The sequence below is a fragment of the Carlito syrichta genome, unplaced genomic scaffold (assembly GCF_000164805.1).
Source record: "Carlito syrichta isolate Samal-C Ts95f unplaced genomic scaffold, Tarsius_syrichta-2.0.1 Scaffold96990, whole genome shotgun sequence".
Lineage (NCBI taxonomy): Eukaryota > Metazoa > Chordata > Mammalia > Primates > Tarsiidae > Carlito > Carlito syrichta.
The window spans coordinates 6,271-26,011 of record NW_007041086.1 but is presented as its reverse complement, the minus strand read 5'-3'; the positions used below and the strand labels follow the sequence as shown (position 1 = coordinate 26,011).

Here is a 19,741-nt window from a genome sequence, read left to right as displayed (position 1 = left end):
CGAGTATCACATGTTCTCACTCATATAATGGACCTTAAACATCCAATGCAATACTATACGAAAATGACTGACCGTACTGGGAAATTATGGTGGGGGGAGGGAGATGGGATTAACAGTAGCAAATATCTGTCTGGGAACGGGGAAACACCCCATATCCACAGGGTGCCTGAATGAAATGCAATTGTATACCTAACCCTTAACTGTACCCCACAACTTCATATAAAATAAATAAATAGATAAATAAATAAATAAATAAATAAATAAATTTTTTTGTAGAGCTCCTCCTTAGGATTCAACATTTTCACTCTGGGGATGTAGCGACATGCAACGCATTGTTACCAGATAGCCAAACACGAATACAGTCCCAGGAGGATTCCACTTTGAAACTTGAGGATTCTGTTGTCTTCATTTTGCTGTATGAATTCCAAACACTCTTCAAAGGTTCTGTAAACAAAGCCTAAAAGAGAGAAAAGGGTGACATATGCTTGTGGGCATAGGGAGGTCATCTTTTTAAACTAGTCACTCCCAGTAGACTTTCCCACTGCAGGGAGAGGAGTCTCTGATTACTTTATGAATCCAGCGGGTTCTGTGGATTGCAACAAGCCCGTGACTGAATTGCCCTGTATTTGCTGAGCCTTGGTTGCTGTGGAATGCTACGCATCTATCAGACAATTCCATAGTGTAGACCAGGTAGGTGTGCAGTTTAAACCAACCCTTCCTGGCTCTAGGGCCTGGAGGCAGCTGTAGTGCAGCTCAGAATGCCCATGTCTTCCCACCACGCCTCCCTTGGCAGTGAGAACCACGTCCCCTTTTAAAATCACACAGGGTGGCTCCTCTGGTTTAATATGTGCACTTCAAGGGACCTACTTGGTGTCACTTGAAGGTTATCAGGAAAGAGCTTGTTTTCCAAACCACAAACAGCTACCAACCTGAACACTCATCATTAGCAATCCGGCCCTTCATTCTAAGCATGAAGTCTCTAAGTGCATCCTAACTAAAAATGAAATACGCCTAATAAAAGGCACAGAGTAGGACAATGTCATTCAATATCATTATGTGCAAATTGACCCGACAGTTGACCGGGCGGCTTCTAACCAATAGGTTCCTCCAGACTTAATTCTCCTCCTCACGGCTCCCTTGCAATGCTGGCACCTTGCTAGACAGTGCCACCGTTACCTCCACCAGGCTCTCTCCATCCTTGTTTGTAAGTCTACCCAGCCAGAAACCCAGCAGTCCCAAAGCCCAAGCCTGACAGCTGCCACGTGTCACCAGCCCGGGTGCCACACCTCCAAGTTCTTTTACATTCCAAAGCCACACTTACCAGAATAGAGCATGATGTCTAAGCAGACAAAATAGAAAAATGCTTTGCTATAGATGTGTTCTTCGGCTATAGAAAGCTCCCATAGCCACTCCAGCACCTGGATCAATTTCTTGTATCTATGGAAAAGAAAAGGTGGCAGCTTTTTTAAAAAGTAGTTGAGAGGAGAGGATTGACTTCAGGGAGGTTCAGTCCTGGGCTAGTCTTGGCCCTGCTCAGTAATTCAGAACCAAATACAACTCTTGGACTCCAAGCCTGCCAGGACTGGAACCTAAATTTCAAACTGGCTCTTTTTTCCAACAGTTCTTTCATGAGTCCTCTATATCAAGGTGACCAGAGTCAAGCCAAATTGGCCTGGGCCTTTATTCCTGGTTGCTATTTTGGGTATTTGCCTCCCCAGAAGACTTTTCTCTTTCTTTCCACCTGGCAGGTATGGAGGCCCAATCCCCACAGTAGGGAGGACATCTGACTCCCCTCCAGCCACTAGCTTGAGCCACCAGGTTAGACATGGTGCATGCAAAAGAATTCTGTTGAAAAAAGTAGTGGTTCTCATCAGTTGCATTATCTTCCTGTAAACCACAGTCCTTTCCCCATCCTACAGCCAGGGTAAAGTGAACCCAGAGCATTCAGTCATATGGCTCCCTAACTTTGGAAAATGTGTTATGAGAAATACCTGTTTTTCAGAAAGAAAGCTTTGCTAAGGTTGCAGAGGACTACGTAGTGTTGGTTGGGGTTCCGAAGTAGTGCCCACATCTTGTGGGCTCGAGAGCCTGGGGAGAAAACAATTCCAGTGTATTGTGGGGCATGACTTGGATCTTCATGTCCCTTCTTGCCTAGATAGCCCTTACCTAATTCAATGACCAAGTCCAGGTGTCCCATGATGAACTTGATGTGGCCCAGTGTGCCAGCCACATGGGCCACGATTTCAATGCCTTCACCTTTCAGGGGAAGGTTGAAGATATGTTCCATGGCCATGACTTCATATTTGAACCACACAACCTGGCAGCCAGCCAGATGATGGTACAGTGAGTAGTCCAGGTAAGACTTAATGATCTGAAATGGCAGAACGGAGAAGGAAAGACTAGAGTGAATCCCAAACAGAAAGCCCAGGGATATCACTCAATGCCTGCCAGGAAGTATCTGTTGAGCAAGTATGGAAATGGAGCTGGTCACATGACCACAGTTATGGACTTAGATGCAGAAATCAAACTGGGTTTGATTTACTAAGTAACCCAGGACAATCTTGATGGCCCTGCACCCTTGAAGCCCTTAAACAAAATATGACAATTTTAATTTCTATGAAAAATAAAAGTAGTAGATTATATATGTGGATATATGATTACACAGTAAAAAGACTGCAAGGATGTATTCCAAATGTATACAGTAGTTACCTATTTGTTAGGGTGGGAGGGAGATTTGAAGGAGAAGAGACTTTCCTTTTTACTTCATGTACCTCTATGATGTTTAATTTGTTATAACAAGCATGTATTATTTTTGTAATTTAATAAAAAAGGAAGAGTGGTTTGGTGTGTTTGCTTTAAAAAATGTAAGGACTAGTTCAAACTTAATTTGAAGATTCAAGAGAAGCTGATTACTCTTTAAAACAACTCTTTAAAATGATAAAGTTGCTTCAGAATATAAATACTTACAAAAAGGTAAGGAAAAAATAATTCCTTCTAAAGAAGCAGTTTTCTTATATATATGAAAGCAGAATCTATGGAGTTGCGGAAATGGACACAGAGCAAGGTTTTTTTGTTTTTGTTTTAATTCTTGTTTTTTTCTTCTCTCTTTCTCTTTTTGCTTATGTTTTTGTACTTGCTTTCTATTATTTTAATTTATGTTTTTTAGATTTTCTGTTTGTGTATGGGTATTCTTGAGGGAGAATACACCAACGGGAGGGGGGGGTTCTTTGTATGATTTACTGTAGGTTTTTGCTTTTTGTGTTTTGCTTTCCCTGTCTTTGTTTATCTGTTTATTCGTTAGTTGGTATGCCTGTCTGTTGTTGTTGCTGTTGTTGTTCTTTTTCTTCTCTCTCCACCTTCCTTTCATCTTCCTCCTTCCTTTTTCTATTCTTTTCCTTTTTCTTATCTCATTTTGCTTTCAGGGGGCAAACAGACACCCCCCACTGCATGGACAGATTATAAGGTGGTGGGAAGTGGGTTACAGGGGACCCACATACCTGTCAGTGGATACTGGGATCTGAAGATAGCTTCTGAATCACAGCTTCCCTTTAATTAAATCTCAAAACTGCAAAAAGCACAGGCCCCCACCCCCAGTCCAGCTTCAGAATTGAACAAAGCCAGAAGATCTACATAAGGAAGAAGTAGAAGATTGAGCAAACAGAAATAGAAGTTATTCTCCCATCACTAAGCAACAGAATTAAAGAATAGGTTTAAAAAAGGGGGTGGGGGTGGGGAGGAAAACCTGCACAGATAAGCAACTATTTCAAGAGGCTGAACCTAAGATGAAAGTGATGGAGAATTAAAATCCTTCCCAGGCTGGACTCGGTGACTCAGTCTATAATCCCAGCACTTTGGAAGGCTGGGGCATGTGGATTTTGTGAGCCCACAGGTTTGAGACCAGCTCGGGCAACTTGATGAGCCCTCGTCTCTGCAACAAATAAAAAAAATTAGCCAGGCATGGTAGCATGCACCTGTAATTCTGGCTATTTGGAAGGATGAGGCTGCAGGATTGCCAGAGCCCAGCAGGTCAATGCTGGGGTGGCCGTGAGTGTGCCACTGCACTCTAGCCTGTGTGACAGAGTGAGACTCCAACTCAAAAAAAAAAAAAAAAAAAAATCCTTCCCAGACATTCAGTTCCTAAGAGTTTACACTGCCTCCAGACCAGCTCTACAAGAAACACTTAAGAAAGTATTAAACACAGAAGAAAGGAAAAAAACAAACAAAAAACCCCCACAACAATGCCCTTCCCAAGAATGCAGGAAAAAGATTGAAAACACACATGAATCAACCCCAAAATCAAAAGAAAGACAACAACAAGCAAACAGCAGCAACAACAACAAACTCTATAAGTAACTCATGACAGGGATAAACTCACATCTCAATAATTAGCCTGAATGTGAATGGACTAAATGCACCACTGAAAAGACATGGAATGACAAATTGGATAAAATATTATGGAGCAACAATATATTGTCTCCAAGAGACTCATCTCACCAGAAAGGACACTCAAAGTAAGAAAATGGAAAACAAAATTTCAGGAACACAAAAGAAAACAGGAGTCACAATCTTAATACCAGACAAAATACCCATTAAGCTATCTAAAATTTAAAAAGATATGGAAGGTCACTACATAATGATAAAAGGTTCAATCCATCAACAAGAAATATCCATCCTAAACATATATGCACCCGCCATAGGAGCACCAACTTTCATAAAGCACCTTCTAGGTAGACCAAAAAAAGATACTGACTCTAAAACTATCATAACTGGGGACTTAATCACCCCACTAACAACCCTAGACAGATCATCAAGACAAAAAATCAACAAGGAGCTATGGAACCTCAAGGTGACACTTAACCAAATGGACTTAATACCTACAGAACACTCCACCCAACAACCATGGAATATACATTCTACTCATCACCACATGGAACGTATTCTAAGATCAACCACATCTTCAGCCATAAATCAAGCATAAACAAATTCCATAAGATTGAAATTCTGCCATGCGTTTTCTCAGACCACAGTGGAATAAAAATAAATATCAATGCCAACAAACTCCCCCCAAAACCCACAAAGACATGGACACTAAACAGCATGATGCTAAACAACTCCTAGGTCAATATGGAAGTCAAAACTGAGATTAAAATATACCTGGAAACAAATGAAAATGAAGAAACATCTTACCAAAAATCTCTGGGATGCCATGACAACAGTAGTAAGAGGGGAATTCATATCTCTATGAATACACATGAAGAAAATGGAAAGATCACAAGTTAATAGCTTTGCAAATCACCGAAAGAAGCTGGAAAAGCAAGACTACCAAAGCCCTACTTCAGAAGAATCCAGATCAGCAAAGTGAAGGCCCAAATTTGGGACATAAAAGACAAAAATATAATACAAAAAATCAATAAAACCAAAAGCTGGTTCTTTGAAAGGATAAACAAGATTGATGGACCCCTAGCTAGACTGAACAAGAAAAAGAGAGAAAAAGCCCACACAATTAGAACTGCAAAAGATGAAGTCACAACTGACCCAAAAAATACAAAAGATTATCAGAGATTACTATGTACACCTGTATGGAAACAAACTCGAAAACCTAAATGAAATGAAGAACTTTCTTACATCACACAACCTCCCCAGATTGAAACAAGAAGAACTCGAGACCCTAAATAGACCAATAACAACCCAGGAAATTGACTATGTCATAAGAAAACTACCTACAAAATAAGGCTCTGGACCAGATGGTTTTCCAGCAGAATTCTATAAAACTTACAAGGAGGAGCTGATACCAATCCTATTGAAAGTATTCCAGGCAATTGAGAAAGATGGAAATCTTCCCAAATCATTTTATGAAGCTAACATCACAGTGATACCCAAACCAAGTAAAGATCCAACAAAGAAAGAGGACTACAGGCCAATATCCTTGATGAACATAGATGCTAAAATTCTCAACAAGACTCTAGCAAACTGGATCCAACAACACATCTCAAAAATCAGCCACCATGACCAAGTAGGCTTTATCCCCTAGATGCAGGGCTGGTTCAACATCTGCAAGATCATAAACATAATTAAATATATCAACAGATGTAAAAAATAAAAACCACATGATTATATTATTAGACATGGAAAAAGCTTTTGATAAAATCCAGCACCCCTTCTTGATAAAAACCCTTGAACATCTAGGCATAGATGGAACATATGTCAAAATAGTAAGAGCCATCTATGAGAAACTCACAGCCAACATACTGCTAAGCAGACACAAATAGGAACCATTTCCCTTGAAAACCAGAACAAGACAGGATGTTCACTCTCACCCTCCTCTTCAACATATTATTGGAAGTCTTAGCTAGAGCAATCAGACAAGAGAAGGAAATCAGGGGTATCCAAATAGGAAAAGAGGAAGTTAAGTTATCCTTTTCTGCAGACAACATGATTCAATACCTCAAAAACCCAAGAGAATCTGTAAAAACCTCATTGCCCTGATAAAGGACTTTGACAAAGTCTCAGGGTATAAAATAAATGTGCAAAAGACAGTTGCATTCCTGTTCATTACCAACAATAAACAAACAGAAACCCAAATGAAAAGCACAATCCCATTCACAATAGCCACAACAAAATAAATACCTTGACATCTTCCTAACCAGAGAAGTCAAAGACCTTTACAACAAAAACTACAAAACACTGCTCAAAGAAATCAAAGATGACACAAACAAATGGAAAAATATTCCATGCTAATGGATTGGAAGAATCAATATTGTTAAGATGTCCATCCCATGAAAGGCAATCTACAGATTCAATGCAATACTCATTAAATTATCAATGTCATTCTTCTCAGACCTGGAAATGACGATGCAGAAATTCATATGGAAACATAAACCACCACAAATAGCTAAAACAATCCTCAGCCAAACAAACAAACAAACAAAAAAAAAGTGAGAGGTATCACATTCCCAGACTTTAAACTTTATTATAAAGCTACATAAATCAAAACAGCCTGATATTGGTACAAGAACAGGAATATAGACCAATGGAACAGGATAGAGATTCCAGAAACAAAATCTCAATTCCTCAATCAACTCATTTTCTACAGAGCCTCTACCACCAACCACTGGGGAGAGGTACTGGAAAAATTGGCCAAGCACATGCAGAAGATTAAAACAAGACCCCATACCTATCACTATACACAAAAATCAACTCTGAACAGATCAAAGACCTAAACATAAAACTTCAAACTATAAGAACCTTAGAAAATGCAGGAGACACTCTTATGGAAATTGGAACTGGCAATCAATCCCTGATCAAAACCCCAAGTGCCCATGCCATAAGAGATAATATAGACAAGTGGGACCTCATCACACTGACTAGCTTCTGCAAAGTCAGAGAATCCATTGAGAGAGCATGGAGACAACCCACAGACTGGGAAAAAAATATTTGCCAACAGTATATCAAAGACCTAACATCTAGGATCTACAAGAAACTCAAACATGCTGAAAAGAAAAAAACAGCCCCATTACAAAGTGGGCAAAATATATGAATACTTCTCAAAAGAAGACATACCAGCAGCCAACAGGTACGAGAAAAACTGCTCAGCCTCACTAGGCATCAAAGAAATGCAAATTAAAACCACACCTAACTCCAGTCAGGATAGTCATCATCAATAACTCAAAAAACAACAGATGCTTAAGAGGATGCGGTGAAAAGGGAACACTTCTTCACTCTTGGTGGGAGTGTAAACTAGTACGTCCTCTGTGGAAAACAGTGTGGTGATTCCTAAAAAATCTAAAAATCGACCTCCCACACGATCCCGCAATCCCCCTACTGGGAATATACCCGGAGGAACTCAGATCACTCTGTGAAAAAGATACCTGCATATGCGTGTTTATTGCAGCATTATTCACAATAGCAAAAATCTGGAACCAACCAAGCTGCCCATTGAAAGAGAACTGGATTAAAAAAATGTGGAACATATACACAATGGAATATTACACAGCCATAAAGAAGGACAAAATTATGAACTTTGCAGCAACTTGGATGGACTTAGAGTCTATAATACTGAGTGATCTATCTCAAAAACAAAGAACCGAGTATCCCCTGTACTTATTCATAAGTGGTCCTTGAACAAATATCATAATACTATAAGAATGGGATTGGCAGCGGTGGAAAACTGCCATAGGAGGGGAGGCACACCTCGTCAACAAGGGTACCTGCATAATGAACATTTGTATGTCTAGCCCTGAATTGTACCCTACATATTTAAAATTTAAAATTTTTTAAAAAGTTAATTACAAATATCAGTTATAAGGTGCACTCTAGGGCATATACAGCTTTTTTCTAAGGAATTTGCAATAATAAAAAAAAGAAAGCAGAATCTATGTCTACTGTGAAAAATGCAAACAGGAAAAATGTAGAATTTCTACTGGTAGAAGTATTGGGGTAGGGGAAGCATTTTAGAGTAGGGACTTTTTTCCGGTAATTCTTCAAATCACACAAAATAACTGGTTCACGAATTCTGTGTTCCAGGCAGGTCCCCGGGTACTTGTTAGACCACGGGGTCAGTCTTAGAAAATTCGCTTACTTCTGGTTTGGAACACGCTTCAGATACTGCTAGCAGACGGGGAGGGAAGCCAGCAGCAGTGGTGGAGGTGAAAGAATTAGCGGCACATGAAAACCCCACAGCTGCTGTAAAGCCTAGGACTTCCTGGATCTGGACCAAGAGGATGAAGTCACTTTAGGAGGGAAACATAAAGCTTGGAGGTCATGTGACTTGCTGGTGGTCGCACCGCAGAGAGGCGTGGTCCTGGAAGCCATTCTCTTGGCTCTCAGTCTGGGCCTTTCCATTCTTGTATGTCGAGTACCTCACTGGATTTTGAGCACCCCGGGGAGTGCTCTCTGCAGGTCTGCCCTCAGCCCCAGCCACCTTCAGTCAATTGCTTTTACTCCCTTTCCAACCTGCTGTCCCATTTTATCCTCCCACCACCCCAACTCCGCCACCATTTTTAGGATCTAACCCCAAGTGTGGAAAGTATTTCATCCAATAAGTATTTGTTGAGCACTCACATTGTGCACTGTTCTAGATGTTCAGGATGTGAATAAGACAGCAGACAAGGTTCCTGTTCACAGAATTTACAGGCTAGCAAGGGGGATGAACCATGAGCCAATGAAGGAATAAACGAGAGAGTGTCGGAGGATAATAAGACCTATTAAAATAGGGTGACGAGGTGGAAAGTGAATGGGTGGCCACTTTCCATTAGGTGATCAAGAAGGCCTCACTGAGGAGATGACTTTTAAGCTGACAAGCAGGATGCCCAGTAAGATCAGAGGATGAACATTCCAGCAGAGGGAGCATCCAGTGAAAGATGGAATCGCACTTCTGTGCTTAAGGACCCAAAAGCGGACAGATGTGGTTGGACTTGTGGCTCCTTAATGGTCCAGGGAGCTAGGAGAGGAGAATGGGAAATAGGTAGGGATCAGTCTATGGGCTTTATAAACATTTCTGTATCTTGGGAGAGCTAGCCCAGTTCTACTGAAAGGAACTAATGTTAGAATTAAGTTCCTTCACCATTTATATTGCTACTTGGCCATTTCTCTGAATTCTTGTTAATGACTCTAGGGAGGAGTTATTGCCCCCAAAGAAACCCAAACATATATATAAAAAAGCCAGGTCGCTTTCATTAAATGAGTTGGGTTTAACTTAGCAATTTCTTGATCTTGTCTCCTGGTGTCTTCTTCATTCAATCAAAGGCTTCCCAATTTCTGACCTAAGCTAGTGGTTCTCTCCATTGGTCCTGGGAGCCCTAGGGGCCCCTGAAACCCTTTCAGAGAGCACACAAAGTCAAAGCTTTTATAATATCAAGGCATTGCTTGGGATAGGAAAAATAGTGAAAGACCTAGAAGTAGGCCAAAAGAAAAACTTTGTGGGTGTCCTAACTCAGTCAAGGTTATCTCTATGTTTCTTCAGACTATTTTACGACATTGGCCTGTTTGACGGAAAACAGATAATAATGTGAATGATAAGGTTTTTTTCATAGAAATGTCAATGTTTGGTGGAACACAATGGTTATTGCCCTGTGACTAGGCTAGTTTTGTATCTATTTGTAGACCGGATTCTCTGTGGAACCAGTTGTAACATCTTGTTCTCTGAGTTAACTCAATGAGTTAAATGAAATCTTTGACCTGTGTACTTTTAATATTTGTATGAGTTATGATTCTTTTTGAAAATAATTATCTTTTAACATTTTTCTTTTCCACTCTCATTTATGAGTATGTAGTGGAGTTTTCTGCAGACAATGTGTGTGATATTGCAACACAGTGAGGTAGAAGCAGATGTGAGACCCTAGTTGTCTCTGTGAAGTCAGACATTAAGACATTTGCAAAAATTTAATGCAGTGCCATTAAACTTGTTGTTTGGGGAATAGGTGTTTTTTTTTTTTTTTTTTGAGTTGAAATCTCATTCTGTTGCCCAGACTGTGGCACGCTCCCAGCCACCGCAGCCTCGCCCTGCTGGGCTCCAGCGATCCTTCTGCCTCAGCCTTCCAAGTAGCCAGAACTACAGGCGCATTACTACGGCCAGCTAATTTTTTGATTTATTGTAGAGATGAGGTCTTGCCAAGTTGCCCGGGTGGTTCTCGAACCCGCAGGCTCAGGCAATCCACTTGCCTTGGCCTCCCAAAGGGCTGGGATTACAGGCTGAGCCACCAAGCCTGGCCAAGATTTTTGTTTTTTTTAAACTGAAAACGTTTGTTAATATGTAATTGGTTTATTGTTTCTACTTTAAAATAAATATTTTTAAATTTTCTGTTTCTGTTTTTTTATATGATAGCATCAATAGATACAATCCACGCAAACAAAAGCTACTTGGGATCTCCAGTAACTTTGAAGAGATTTTTGGAGTCAAAACGTTTCGAGAACTCCTGGTTAGAATGACTTTCATCATGTCCTCATGATCTTGAATCCCAGCTGACTCTCATGAGGCTCTTCCCTCCCAGTAAGATTCAGAAAAGTAAAAAGCAGCTTCAGAAGTCCCCTACCTGGAAGTTGTCTTGAGTTTCCAGTGCAGTATTCACCTGCATCATAGCTGCCAGCAGGCCAAAGGACTTGTAGTGAAAAAAATGATCTAAGCTGTAGATCTGCCACAGCAGGGAGAAGCAGGCGGTTTGTTGGCAAAGTTGTGCCAGTCTCTTCTTCCTATTAGATCAAGTAAACAAAGGGAACACAGAAAGAAGGCATTATCATCATCACCACGCATTAGGGAGGTGCAGGTACGCCGGGACCTCACCGTGGGCTTGGGAGTGAAGACTGACTTGAATTTGAGGCTTGCCTCCATTATTATTAACAAGCATACTATTTTATATTTCATTATGTCATTGTATTTTAGTCATAAGATACATGTGAGGATTTGCTACATAAGTAAATTGTGTGCAGGTGAGGTTTAGGCTTCTCACAAGCCCTCTTCTCCCACGGTAGTGGACATGGTACCCTATGGGTGGGTTCTCTGGGCCTGATCCCTCTGTCCCACCCCCCATTAGCAGTGTCCAGCGTCAGTTGTTTCTGTCTTTGCAAGTGCACTAATTTTTATGAAGCATATTTTCTCCATGGTAAAATGGGGACCATAATGTCTACTTTATTACGAGTAGGATAGTTTAGGTAAAACACCTGTCTCGTGTTAGGTAATGACTAATGAATGAAGCACAGTGATATCATTTATCTCATTAAATCTGTAAGTGAGGAAGGAATAATGAACCCCATTTTACATAGGAGAAAGGAGAGATCAGACAGGTTAAGTAATTAGCTCAAAGTCACACAGCTAGAAGGTGATGATGCCAGCACTCAGGCCCCGTCCACCTCCAGCCCGACCAGTCCAAGATATGATTGCCTTCATTGCATGCTGCTTTGAGGAAATAGATCTCAGCTCAACAATGGAAATGAGCGTTTTTTTAACAACTACATCCCAACAATAGAATGAAATGTCGTGGGAGGTAAACATCCATGCTGGAAGCATTTGAGGAGAAGATAGATGATCTTCCATGGAAAACATCTGGGCTCTCAGTCCCAGTTTAAGCAGGCCGTTTAACTGATAATGTAGCCAAAACTCTCCTCTGTGTGTGATAAAAATGGGAACCTGAACAAGATGACTGCATTATTAGTCATTTAACAAAAGAAAAGAAAAGAAAAGAAAAAAGTGTAATTAGAAATATTTCTTAATGGGTAGCATTTTTTCTTACTTTATTATAAAGATGTGGGGTACAAATCAGGATTATGGACATAAGTAATGTACATGCAGGTGAAGTCTGGGCCTCCAACTGGTCCTCACTTCCCCTGGTTTAGGATCAGGGACGCTTTGTGCTGTTACATGCCCCCTCTGCCTTCCTTCCCCTGCCCGCCCCCACTCCGCAGTACCCCTCGACTGCTAATCCCTCCCTTGTGCTAAAGTGATTAATGTAATATTATTCAGGTCCTACTTATGAGTGAGAACATGTAGTATTTGGTTATTTCTATGATAGATTGCTAAGAATGATTGTCTCCAATTCCACCCAAAGGGTAGATTTTAAATAACACTAAGAAGAGAGGAAAGAGATATCAGAGATGCTAAGGAAGAATTCCAGGTGCTTTCATTTGCGACATTAATGACATCGATTCTATTGTGGAAATGACTTTAAAAGGTTTTGGCTTGTTTGTTTGTTTGAGTGGGGAGAGGGTCTCATTCTGTCACCCAGACTGGAGTGCAGTGGCACCATCATGGCTCACTGCAGCCTCAACCTCCTGGGCTCAGGAGTTCCTCCTGCCTCAGCCTCCTGAGTAATTGGGACTACAGGTGCTTGCCACCATATCCAGCTAATTATTTTATTTTTTTGTAGAGATGAGGCCTTGCTATGTAGCCTAGGTTGGTCCCGAACTCCTGGGCTCAAGCAATCCTCCCGCCTAGGCCTCCCTAAGTGCTGGGATTATAGGTATGCACCACCAAGCCCAGCCAACTTTTTAAAGGTTCCAAGGAACCACGGGACAGGGTTAAATATCTTATAATAAAGGGTGCTCATGAGGGAAGTAGACACTGTGACAGTAAATGTTGTTCCTTGTTGTCCTCATTTCTGAGCTGAGAAACTTTTGACCTACGGGCATTTTAAGCCAACAGCGTTGCAGTTTTCCCCTCTTTCACACTTTTCTGTTTTTCCCCTTGTGCGGGTACTTCTTACTCCTTTCTTCAACTGTAAAATGTGCAAACGATCTGATTTAGCACATGAAAATACAGGATGCCCAGTTAAATGTGAATTTAAAAACAACGAATATGTCCTAAACATTTCATGTGACATAGGTGCTAAAAAATTATTCATTGTTTATCTGAAATTCAGATTGAAGTAGGCATCTGTATTGCAGCTGACAACCCTTAGGGTAACCCAGAGAGCACGCCCTGCCTTCTTCCTCTCTCAGAGAGACCTCTGTGACCTTCTCACATTCCTCCCTGCCAGTCAGTGTCTCTGGAAGCCCGCAGGTATGCCCAGAAGCCCACCTCCAACCTGCAAAGGTGCTCAGCCCCATCTCATTTCCTCTCCACCTCCGTATGTGCCCCACATTTAAGGGACACTTCTGGAAGCCAGGGGAGGCCATTTTGGTGGGTTGCGAAGGAGCTGTGGCAACTGCTCCCAGGAATCGACGTCATATCTTAGGTAGAACCTGTGGGAATATTGCTATCCATCTCTCCCAAGGTGGGATGTTCTCTGTCAGCTCTCTGGATTCCCAACAAGGTGGCATCTCCTTTAGTCTGAACTGATAGATAGTGGGACCTTTTTAAAAAAACGTTTATTATGGAATAATTCAAACATCATAAAGGAAAGAGTATAATGAGCGGCATGTATGCAACAGCTAGCTTCATCAACCATCGAAGTTCTTATCTCATCCACCTCTCCACTCTTTCTTCCCCCTCAGTATGATTTTTATAGTTATTGTACAGGTAAAACATGTATACATCAAAACGCACAAATATTGCCAGTAAAATTTCGACCCATGGAACCCCTATGTAATCCATATCCCTATCAAGATATGTGGATGGGTGAGGAGTTTGGTCTTTTGACAGATGTATTCAGGGCTTGTCATTTTTCTTTGGTTCAGGGACAAAACCCAGGGTTGGAGCACTGAATGGAAGAGGGCTTGTGACTGAGGTTGCAGGCTCCATTCAGAACACGGAGGGCTGGGAGCTTAATGGGTTATATGAGTAGGGGGCCCTGGAACTCACCTCACAAAGGGATCCCTTATGTTTGTGTCATCTGGACTCCCTTTGCAAAAACTGTCTGTAAATTCCTCGGGGGGCAACCCTGCCCTGGCCTGGGAGCACCTCCCAAACCACTCCCCCCCCCATGTGTGGTCAGAGCCCGAAGAGCCCCCTGGAGGTTCAGGATTTGGGGGCTACCTTGTGTAGGTCTCTCTCCTGTGGGGAGTGAAATGAGACACTCTCCCAGCTCCTTCCCTTACCCTGGAGGTGAGTTCCCTTGGGCCTGCTGGTTGATATAATGAAAGCGTCTATTTTTCTCAACATGGATATGGAAAACCAGGGAGATTATGTTGTTAGGAAAGATTCGGTTGAGGCGCTTCAGTGCCTTCCTCAGCATTTTTTTGGCAAGAGTCATTTGGCCCATATTGAAACAGACCTATAGGGAAGAGGGGAGACAGGAGGGAAAAGAGACAGGAGGGGATGAGATTCTGGACTTAGTAGGTTCCAACAATACATGTTTGGGGAATTCTTATCAAAAATTGTATTCTATGGCCCAGAAAAAAATCCTCCTGTGCTTGGCATAATAATACATGTCTATTGGATGGCTACATGGAGGATGGTGGAATGACTAGGGTTTAGCATCTCAGCTGTACATCATCTACCGCTAAGAAAATGTTTACCCATTCATGTCCATTTTTAGAGGTTGTTAAAAAAAAAAAAAAAAAATATATATATATATATGTATATATTGAATTGGAGTCTCACTCCGTTGCCCAGTCTGGAGTGCAGTGGCACACTCACAGCCACCCCAGCACTGACTTGCTAGGCTCTGGTGATCCTTCCACCTCAGCCTTCCAAGTAGCTGGAACTACAGGTGTGTGCTACCATGCCTGGCTAATTTTTGATTTATTATAGAGATGAGGCTTCGCCAAGTTGCCCGGGCTGGTCTTGAACCTGCAGGCTCAGGCAATCCACTTGCCCTGGCCTCTAAAGTACTGGAATTACAGTACTTTGAGTCAATGAGTCCAGCCAAAAAATATTTCATAAAGATGTCAACCTGGAGGACAGGGAAGGTCTTGCTTCTGGTAAGCCATGGTGAGGAGTTTGAGTTCATGGGCTTGGGGCTCTAGAGTCTTGAGTAGGAATCTGGCAAGAGATGGAAGGAGGATGTAGAAAGTTCTAGGGGTGACTTCTACTTCTTCTATGGAGAGACTGAAGACAAATGACAGATGAATTCAGACCTTCAGTGGTTTCTTACCTGACCTTTGAGGCTATAAAAGGTGGCAGACTCAAATCTCAGACTCCAGGATTTTTCCTTCTCAAGAGTTTTCAGCAACTTTTCTCCCTCATTCAAATACCTGTATGCCTGCAACCAGCCCAAAGAGTAGAAAAGTGTTCATTTGGCCAGAACTGAGACCACAGAGGAGCAATTGCCCAGACCATCCTGAAGGAAGAGAAGCAGGAGCCACTCTAGGTCCCACCCCCACCTCTATTCCCTGCTCCACTGATCAGAATGGGCTTTCAAATTCTAGACAGGAACCCCCACCTTCATCCCAACCTTTGTCTGCCAGATCACTCAACCTAGAAGATAAATCTAGACGTCTCCGCCTTCCCTCATGCTGTCACGTAAGTTGCCTTACCTGAAGTTTCTCCCCGAGCAATTTTCTCTTCTCAGTAATTCCATCCTAAACTTCCTGTTTCCAACAATGAACCCACTGCTTCTGACAGCAATCCCCACAGCTCTGAGAAGCAGGTCTCTACTTTGGGAATGAGTTATGAATTACCCCCTATTTCCTTTACTGGGCCATCTTGGGAAGGTAGAAAGCGAGAGAGCCTCTTTGGGGATCACACAGTTCAAATTAAGAAAAATAAGAATTGCACTTATTGAAAGACCTATAGATAGATATTTTGTGCTCACAGGTATTTGGGGATGATAGAGGGCAAATGCCACTTGAATGTTACTGTGGAAGGCCATGCTAAAAGTCCTCTTTGCATAATTTTTGGAGTGAAATATGACCCCCAGCCTCCCATACAGGTAGACAATTCATGGCAAGTTTGTAAAGGTAGCAATATTTTAATTAATGTGTAAATACGAGTTGCAATTTGTTCCAACTCTCTTTTCTCAATCTTAGATCATGTCCCTTCTGAGCAATGTGATTTTCAAAGGAAAATGTTGTCAGGAATCAAGAACATGAAGTAATAAACAAGCACACTAGAACTTCTTTTCTGGCTTTGTGGTCTATGAGTTGTCTTCAAGGTAGAAGAGGTCTGGGTAGTAACAACTTACCATATAGTTATCACCCAAGATGAGATAAGCGGATACAATTTCTAAAAAGTAATACAAGGCTTTGCTGTTTTCTTCCAAAACCAGAAAATTTTGGGCCAGAGGCAAGATGACAATCTCTAGGATTTCCTCACACTGGCAAGATTCCAGGGGAAAAATGTTTTCCTCAGATGTCTTCATTTTTGTTATAACAGCGTCAAAGAAATTCAAAATGTTTTCTTTTATTTCTTCAGGGCTGTCCAAATGCAGAAAAAAACAGGAGTAATAACTTATAGATGTAGTGTAGCTTTTGATATGAAAACATATTTTAAAAACGAATAAAAGAGCAAGATATAACCTAATGTAGATACTACTGACCAAACTCACCATCTACACACCCCTTGATGTTTCCCCACTGTTCCTAAGAGGCCAAAAGTACTGACTAGACAAATGATTCTGACAGTGTTTTGAATTTAATGCCAATTGTTTATGCTGTACCTCGTAAACAATTATATGTGCCTGTACCTGAGATTTTCAGAAAATAACTCAGATCTCTTAGGAATCTCTGCTTTAGAAAAGATGATCTCTTCTTCAGCTAGAAAATAAACAAATAGATGAGTTTAAGCTGTTGAAATGTTCTCTATAGTAAAGACATCTGGTATCTACCAAAGATTCTTGTTCCATTTTCACGATATAGATTGTTGCTGTACAGCCAGGAACTACATTTACCAGTTCCCTTTGCCTCTTGGATTAAGCCACATTTTTAGTTCTCACAATGAAGTTAGATCAGAAGTGATAGATGTCACTCCCGGGACTGAGATGGTTGTGTCTTCTCTACTCTCTCCTTCTACAAGAAAGAAAATAATTCTAAGGATCCCCAAATACAGAAAAAACTTCAGGTGGTATTTCTAGAAAGTTCTGGTCAAAAGAATGTAAGAGGAAATATTGGGTCGGACTTCTAGAAAATTTCCTGAAAAGGGAGGGAGCACCTCTTTCATTTTTTGACTTCTTTTCCCTCCTTTTGGCATTAAATGTGAATATGATACCTGGAACTCCAGCAGCTGTTTTGGACCAAGCTCCTTGATGATCATGAAGTCTCTATACTAGACCCAGAGACAAGCATTTTACATGAGAGAAATAAATTTAGTAAGAAACAAACTTCAGCCACTCTAGCTGGGTCCTTGTTATATACAGCCAATACTAATTCTAATCAATAACTCTCCAATATATTCCAATTCACTTAGAATGAAATTCAGACTATTTATCAAGGTCTACAAGGTTCCTTGATGGTTTTAGTAATTAATCCATCTATGGTAGATGTGCAGTAAATGTTTGTTTAAAAAATGCACATTTGTTAAAAAGTAAATCAATTAGTAAAAATAAAATACTATTTCTCTTTTAACATTCTCTCTATATTTTTCCGTTTAAAATTGTAGTGGTGATAGAGTGAGATGCAGAGATTGGATAGATAAAGTCAGAGTATCCATTGTCATTACATCATTTGCTCCTTGAGTAAACCATATTCTCTTTGGTTCTCAATTTTCTTAATTTACAAAGGAGATATTATATTAAGAATTTCCTCCTACAAGGAGAATCTGTAAAAAAATCAAAATAAAAAAGATACAAAATACTTGTAGGTTCTTGGAAGGAGAAAAGCAAATCCACCACCTACTCACCCTGTGGTTTCAAAGACCTAGAAATAAGTCTGCAGGATCAAGGTGTCAGATTGACCTCGTGAATTTACCTCCTGTCTCCCTAGGTTTGGGACATTTTGCCCCCATCAAATGAGAATAAATGTTTTTTAAATCATCAGCCCATAATGTATAGAATGGAATGGGTCACGTTCCTGTCTTGGGGTCATTGCACTGGTTATCCCCTCCGTCTAGAATACTCTTCCCAGCCATTCACACAACCAAATCCCCCATCTCCTCTTCTTTACAGAAATCTTACTTCATAGGGAGGGCTACCTTCATGGCTCTGAACTCCTAGTTTCCCTTGCCCTACCTAACATTCCTTTCTGTTCTCCTTGGAGCTAGTCACTTACAACATACTATAATTTTTTTTTTTAAGAGTTGGGGTCCTCAAGCCGGGTGTGGTAGCGTGCGCCTGTAATTCCAGCTACTCGAAAGGCTGAGGCGGAAGGATCGCCGGAGCCCAGCAAGTCGAGGCTGCAGTGGCCAGAAGCGGCCACTGCACTCCAGTCTGGGTAACAGAGTGAGACTCCACCTCAAAAAACAAAAGCAAAAACAAAACAAAACAAAAAAGAGTTGGGGTCTTGTTCTGTTGACTATGATGGAGTGCCGTGGCCCAATACTAGCTCATTGCAGTCTTGAACTCCTGGTCTTAAGTAATCCTCCCACTTCAACCTCTTGAGTCACTGGTATTAACAGGCATGAGGCACCATGCTTGGAAGTTTACTTTTTTATGTTTTTCTCCATTGTCTACTTTTCCCCAGTAGAATGCTGTTTTGTTCACTGATGTGTCTCAGGTGTCTGGAGCAGTGACCAATGCCTGGCTCATAGCAGGACCTCAATAAATGTGTGTTAAATGAGTAAGTGAAATGTTGAACGAACTATCAACAGATTTCTGAAAGATGAAGGAGTGAGAACTGTGATCATGGATGAAGTCGGTGGAGGAAGCTGAAGGAGAGAGTTCAGAAGGGAGTCCATGGGAATGGATCAAGACTTAGAAAATAACAGTTTCTAAGAAGGACATGAGGATCAAAAGAAAACTGAAAGGGAATTAACTTCCTCACTGTTTGATTCACACTTAATGCGATGTCCTCAAATCTCTTCCAATTATGTCCTTGACCAATTACCTAAAGGTTATACTTGACACTTTGGGAGATTCAGGTAATAATGGATAGATGGAGTAGCCAGCCAAGACTGAAGTAAGTTATCATAAAAAGGAAGACCTTGCAAAAAATAAAAGTTTCCTAGCAACTCTAGGAAAAATGATATTTGTTTAAAAATCTATTCATTGTGTACTACTTGGTTCTGTAATGGACGCTATTTACATAGTTTTCATAATGTAAGCCCTACATTGATCTATCTAATGCTAGTTATGTAACAGTATAGCGGGAGAGGAGCTGAGGAGTGATAAGCAGAGTTAAATTCTCATCTGTGATAGCAAGAAGAAAGCAGATAATTTCAGAATTTGATTTTTTTTTCTTGAGTTAGAGTCTCACTCTGTCGCCCAGACTGGAGTGCAGCGGCCGTTCCCAGCCACTGCAGCCTCGACCTGCTGGGCTCCGGCGATCCTTCCGCCTCAGC

At 41.2% G+C, this 19,741-nt stretch overlaps 1 protein-coding gene across 1 annotated transcript in view; it reads right to left on the bottom strand.

Annotated features, from left to right (window-relative positions):
• Nucleotides 1-339: 339 nt before the first annotated feature.
• LOC103265019 (adenylate cyclase type 10-like) overlaps nucleotides 340-19,741 on the bottom strand; it is a gene marked incomplete at both ends in the record, with an annotated part of 22,036 nt that continues 2,634 nt past the window's right edge. The window contains 9 exons of the mRNA XM_008062725.2: nucleotides 340-457; nucleotides 1,322-1,437; nucleotides 1,992-2,088; nucleotides 2,167-2,371; nucleotides 11,031-11,187; nucleotides 14,467-14,642; nucleotides 15,465-15,572; nucleotides 16,494-16,725; nucleotides 16,995-17,064. Of these exons, the coding sequence (XP_008060916.2) occupies nucleotides 340-457; nucleotides 1,322-1,437; nucleotides 1,992-2,088; nucleotides 2,167-2,371; nucleotides 11,031-11,187; nucleotides 14,467-14,642; nucleotides 15,465-15,572; nucleotides 16,494-16,725; nucleotides 16,995-17,064 (1,279 nt within the window). The remainder of the gene's footprint in view (nucleotides 458-1,321; nucleotides 1,438-1,991; nucleotides 2,089-2,166; nucleotides 2,372-11,030; nucleotides 11,188-14,466; nucleotides 14,643-15,464; nucleotides 15,573-16,493; nucleotides 16,726-16,994; nucleotides 17,065-19,741) is intronic.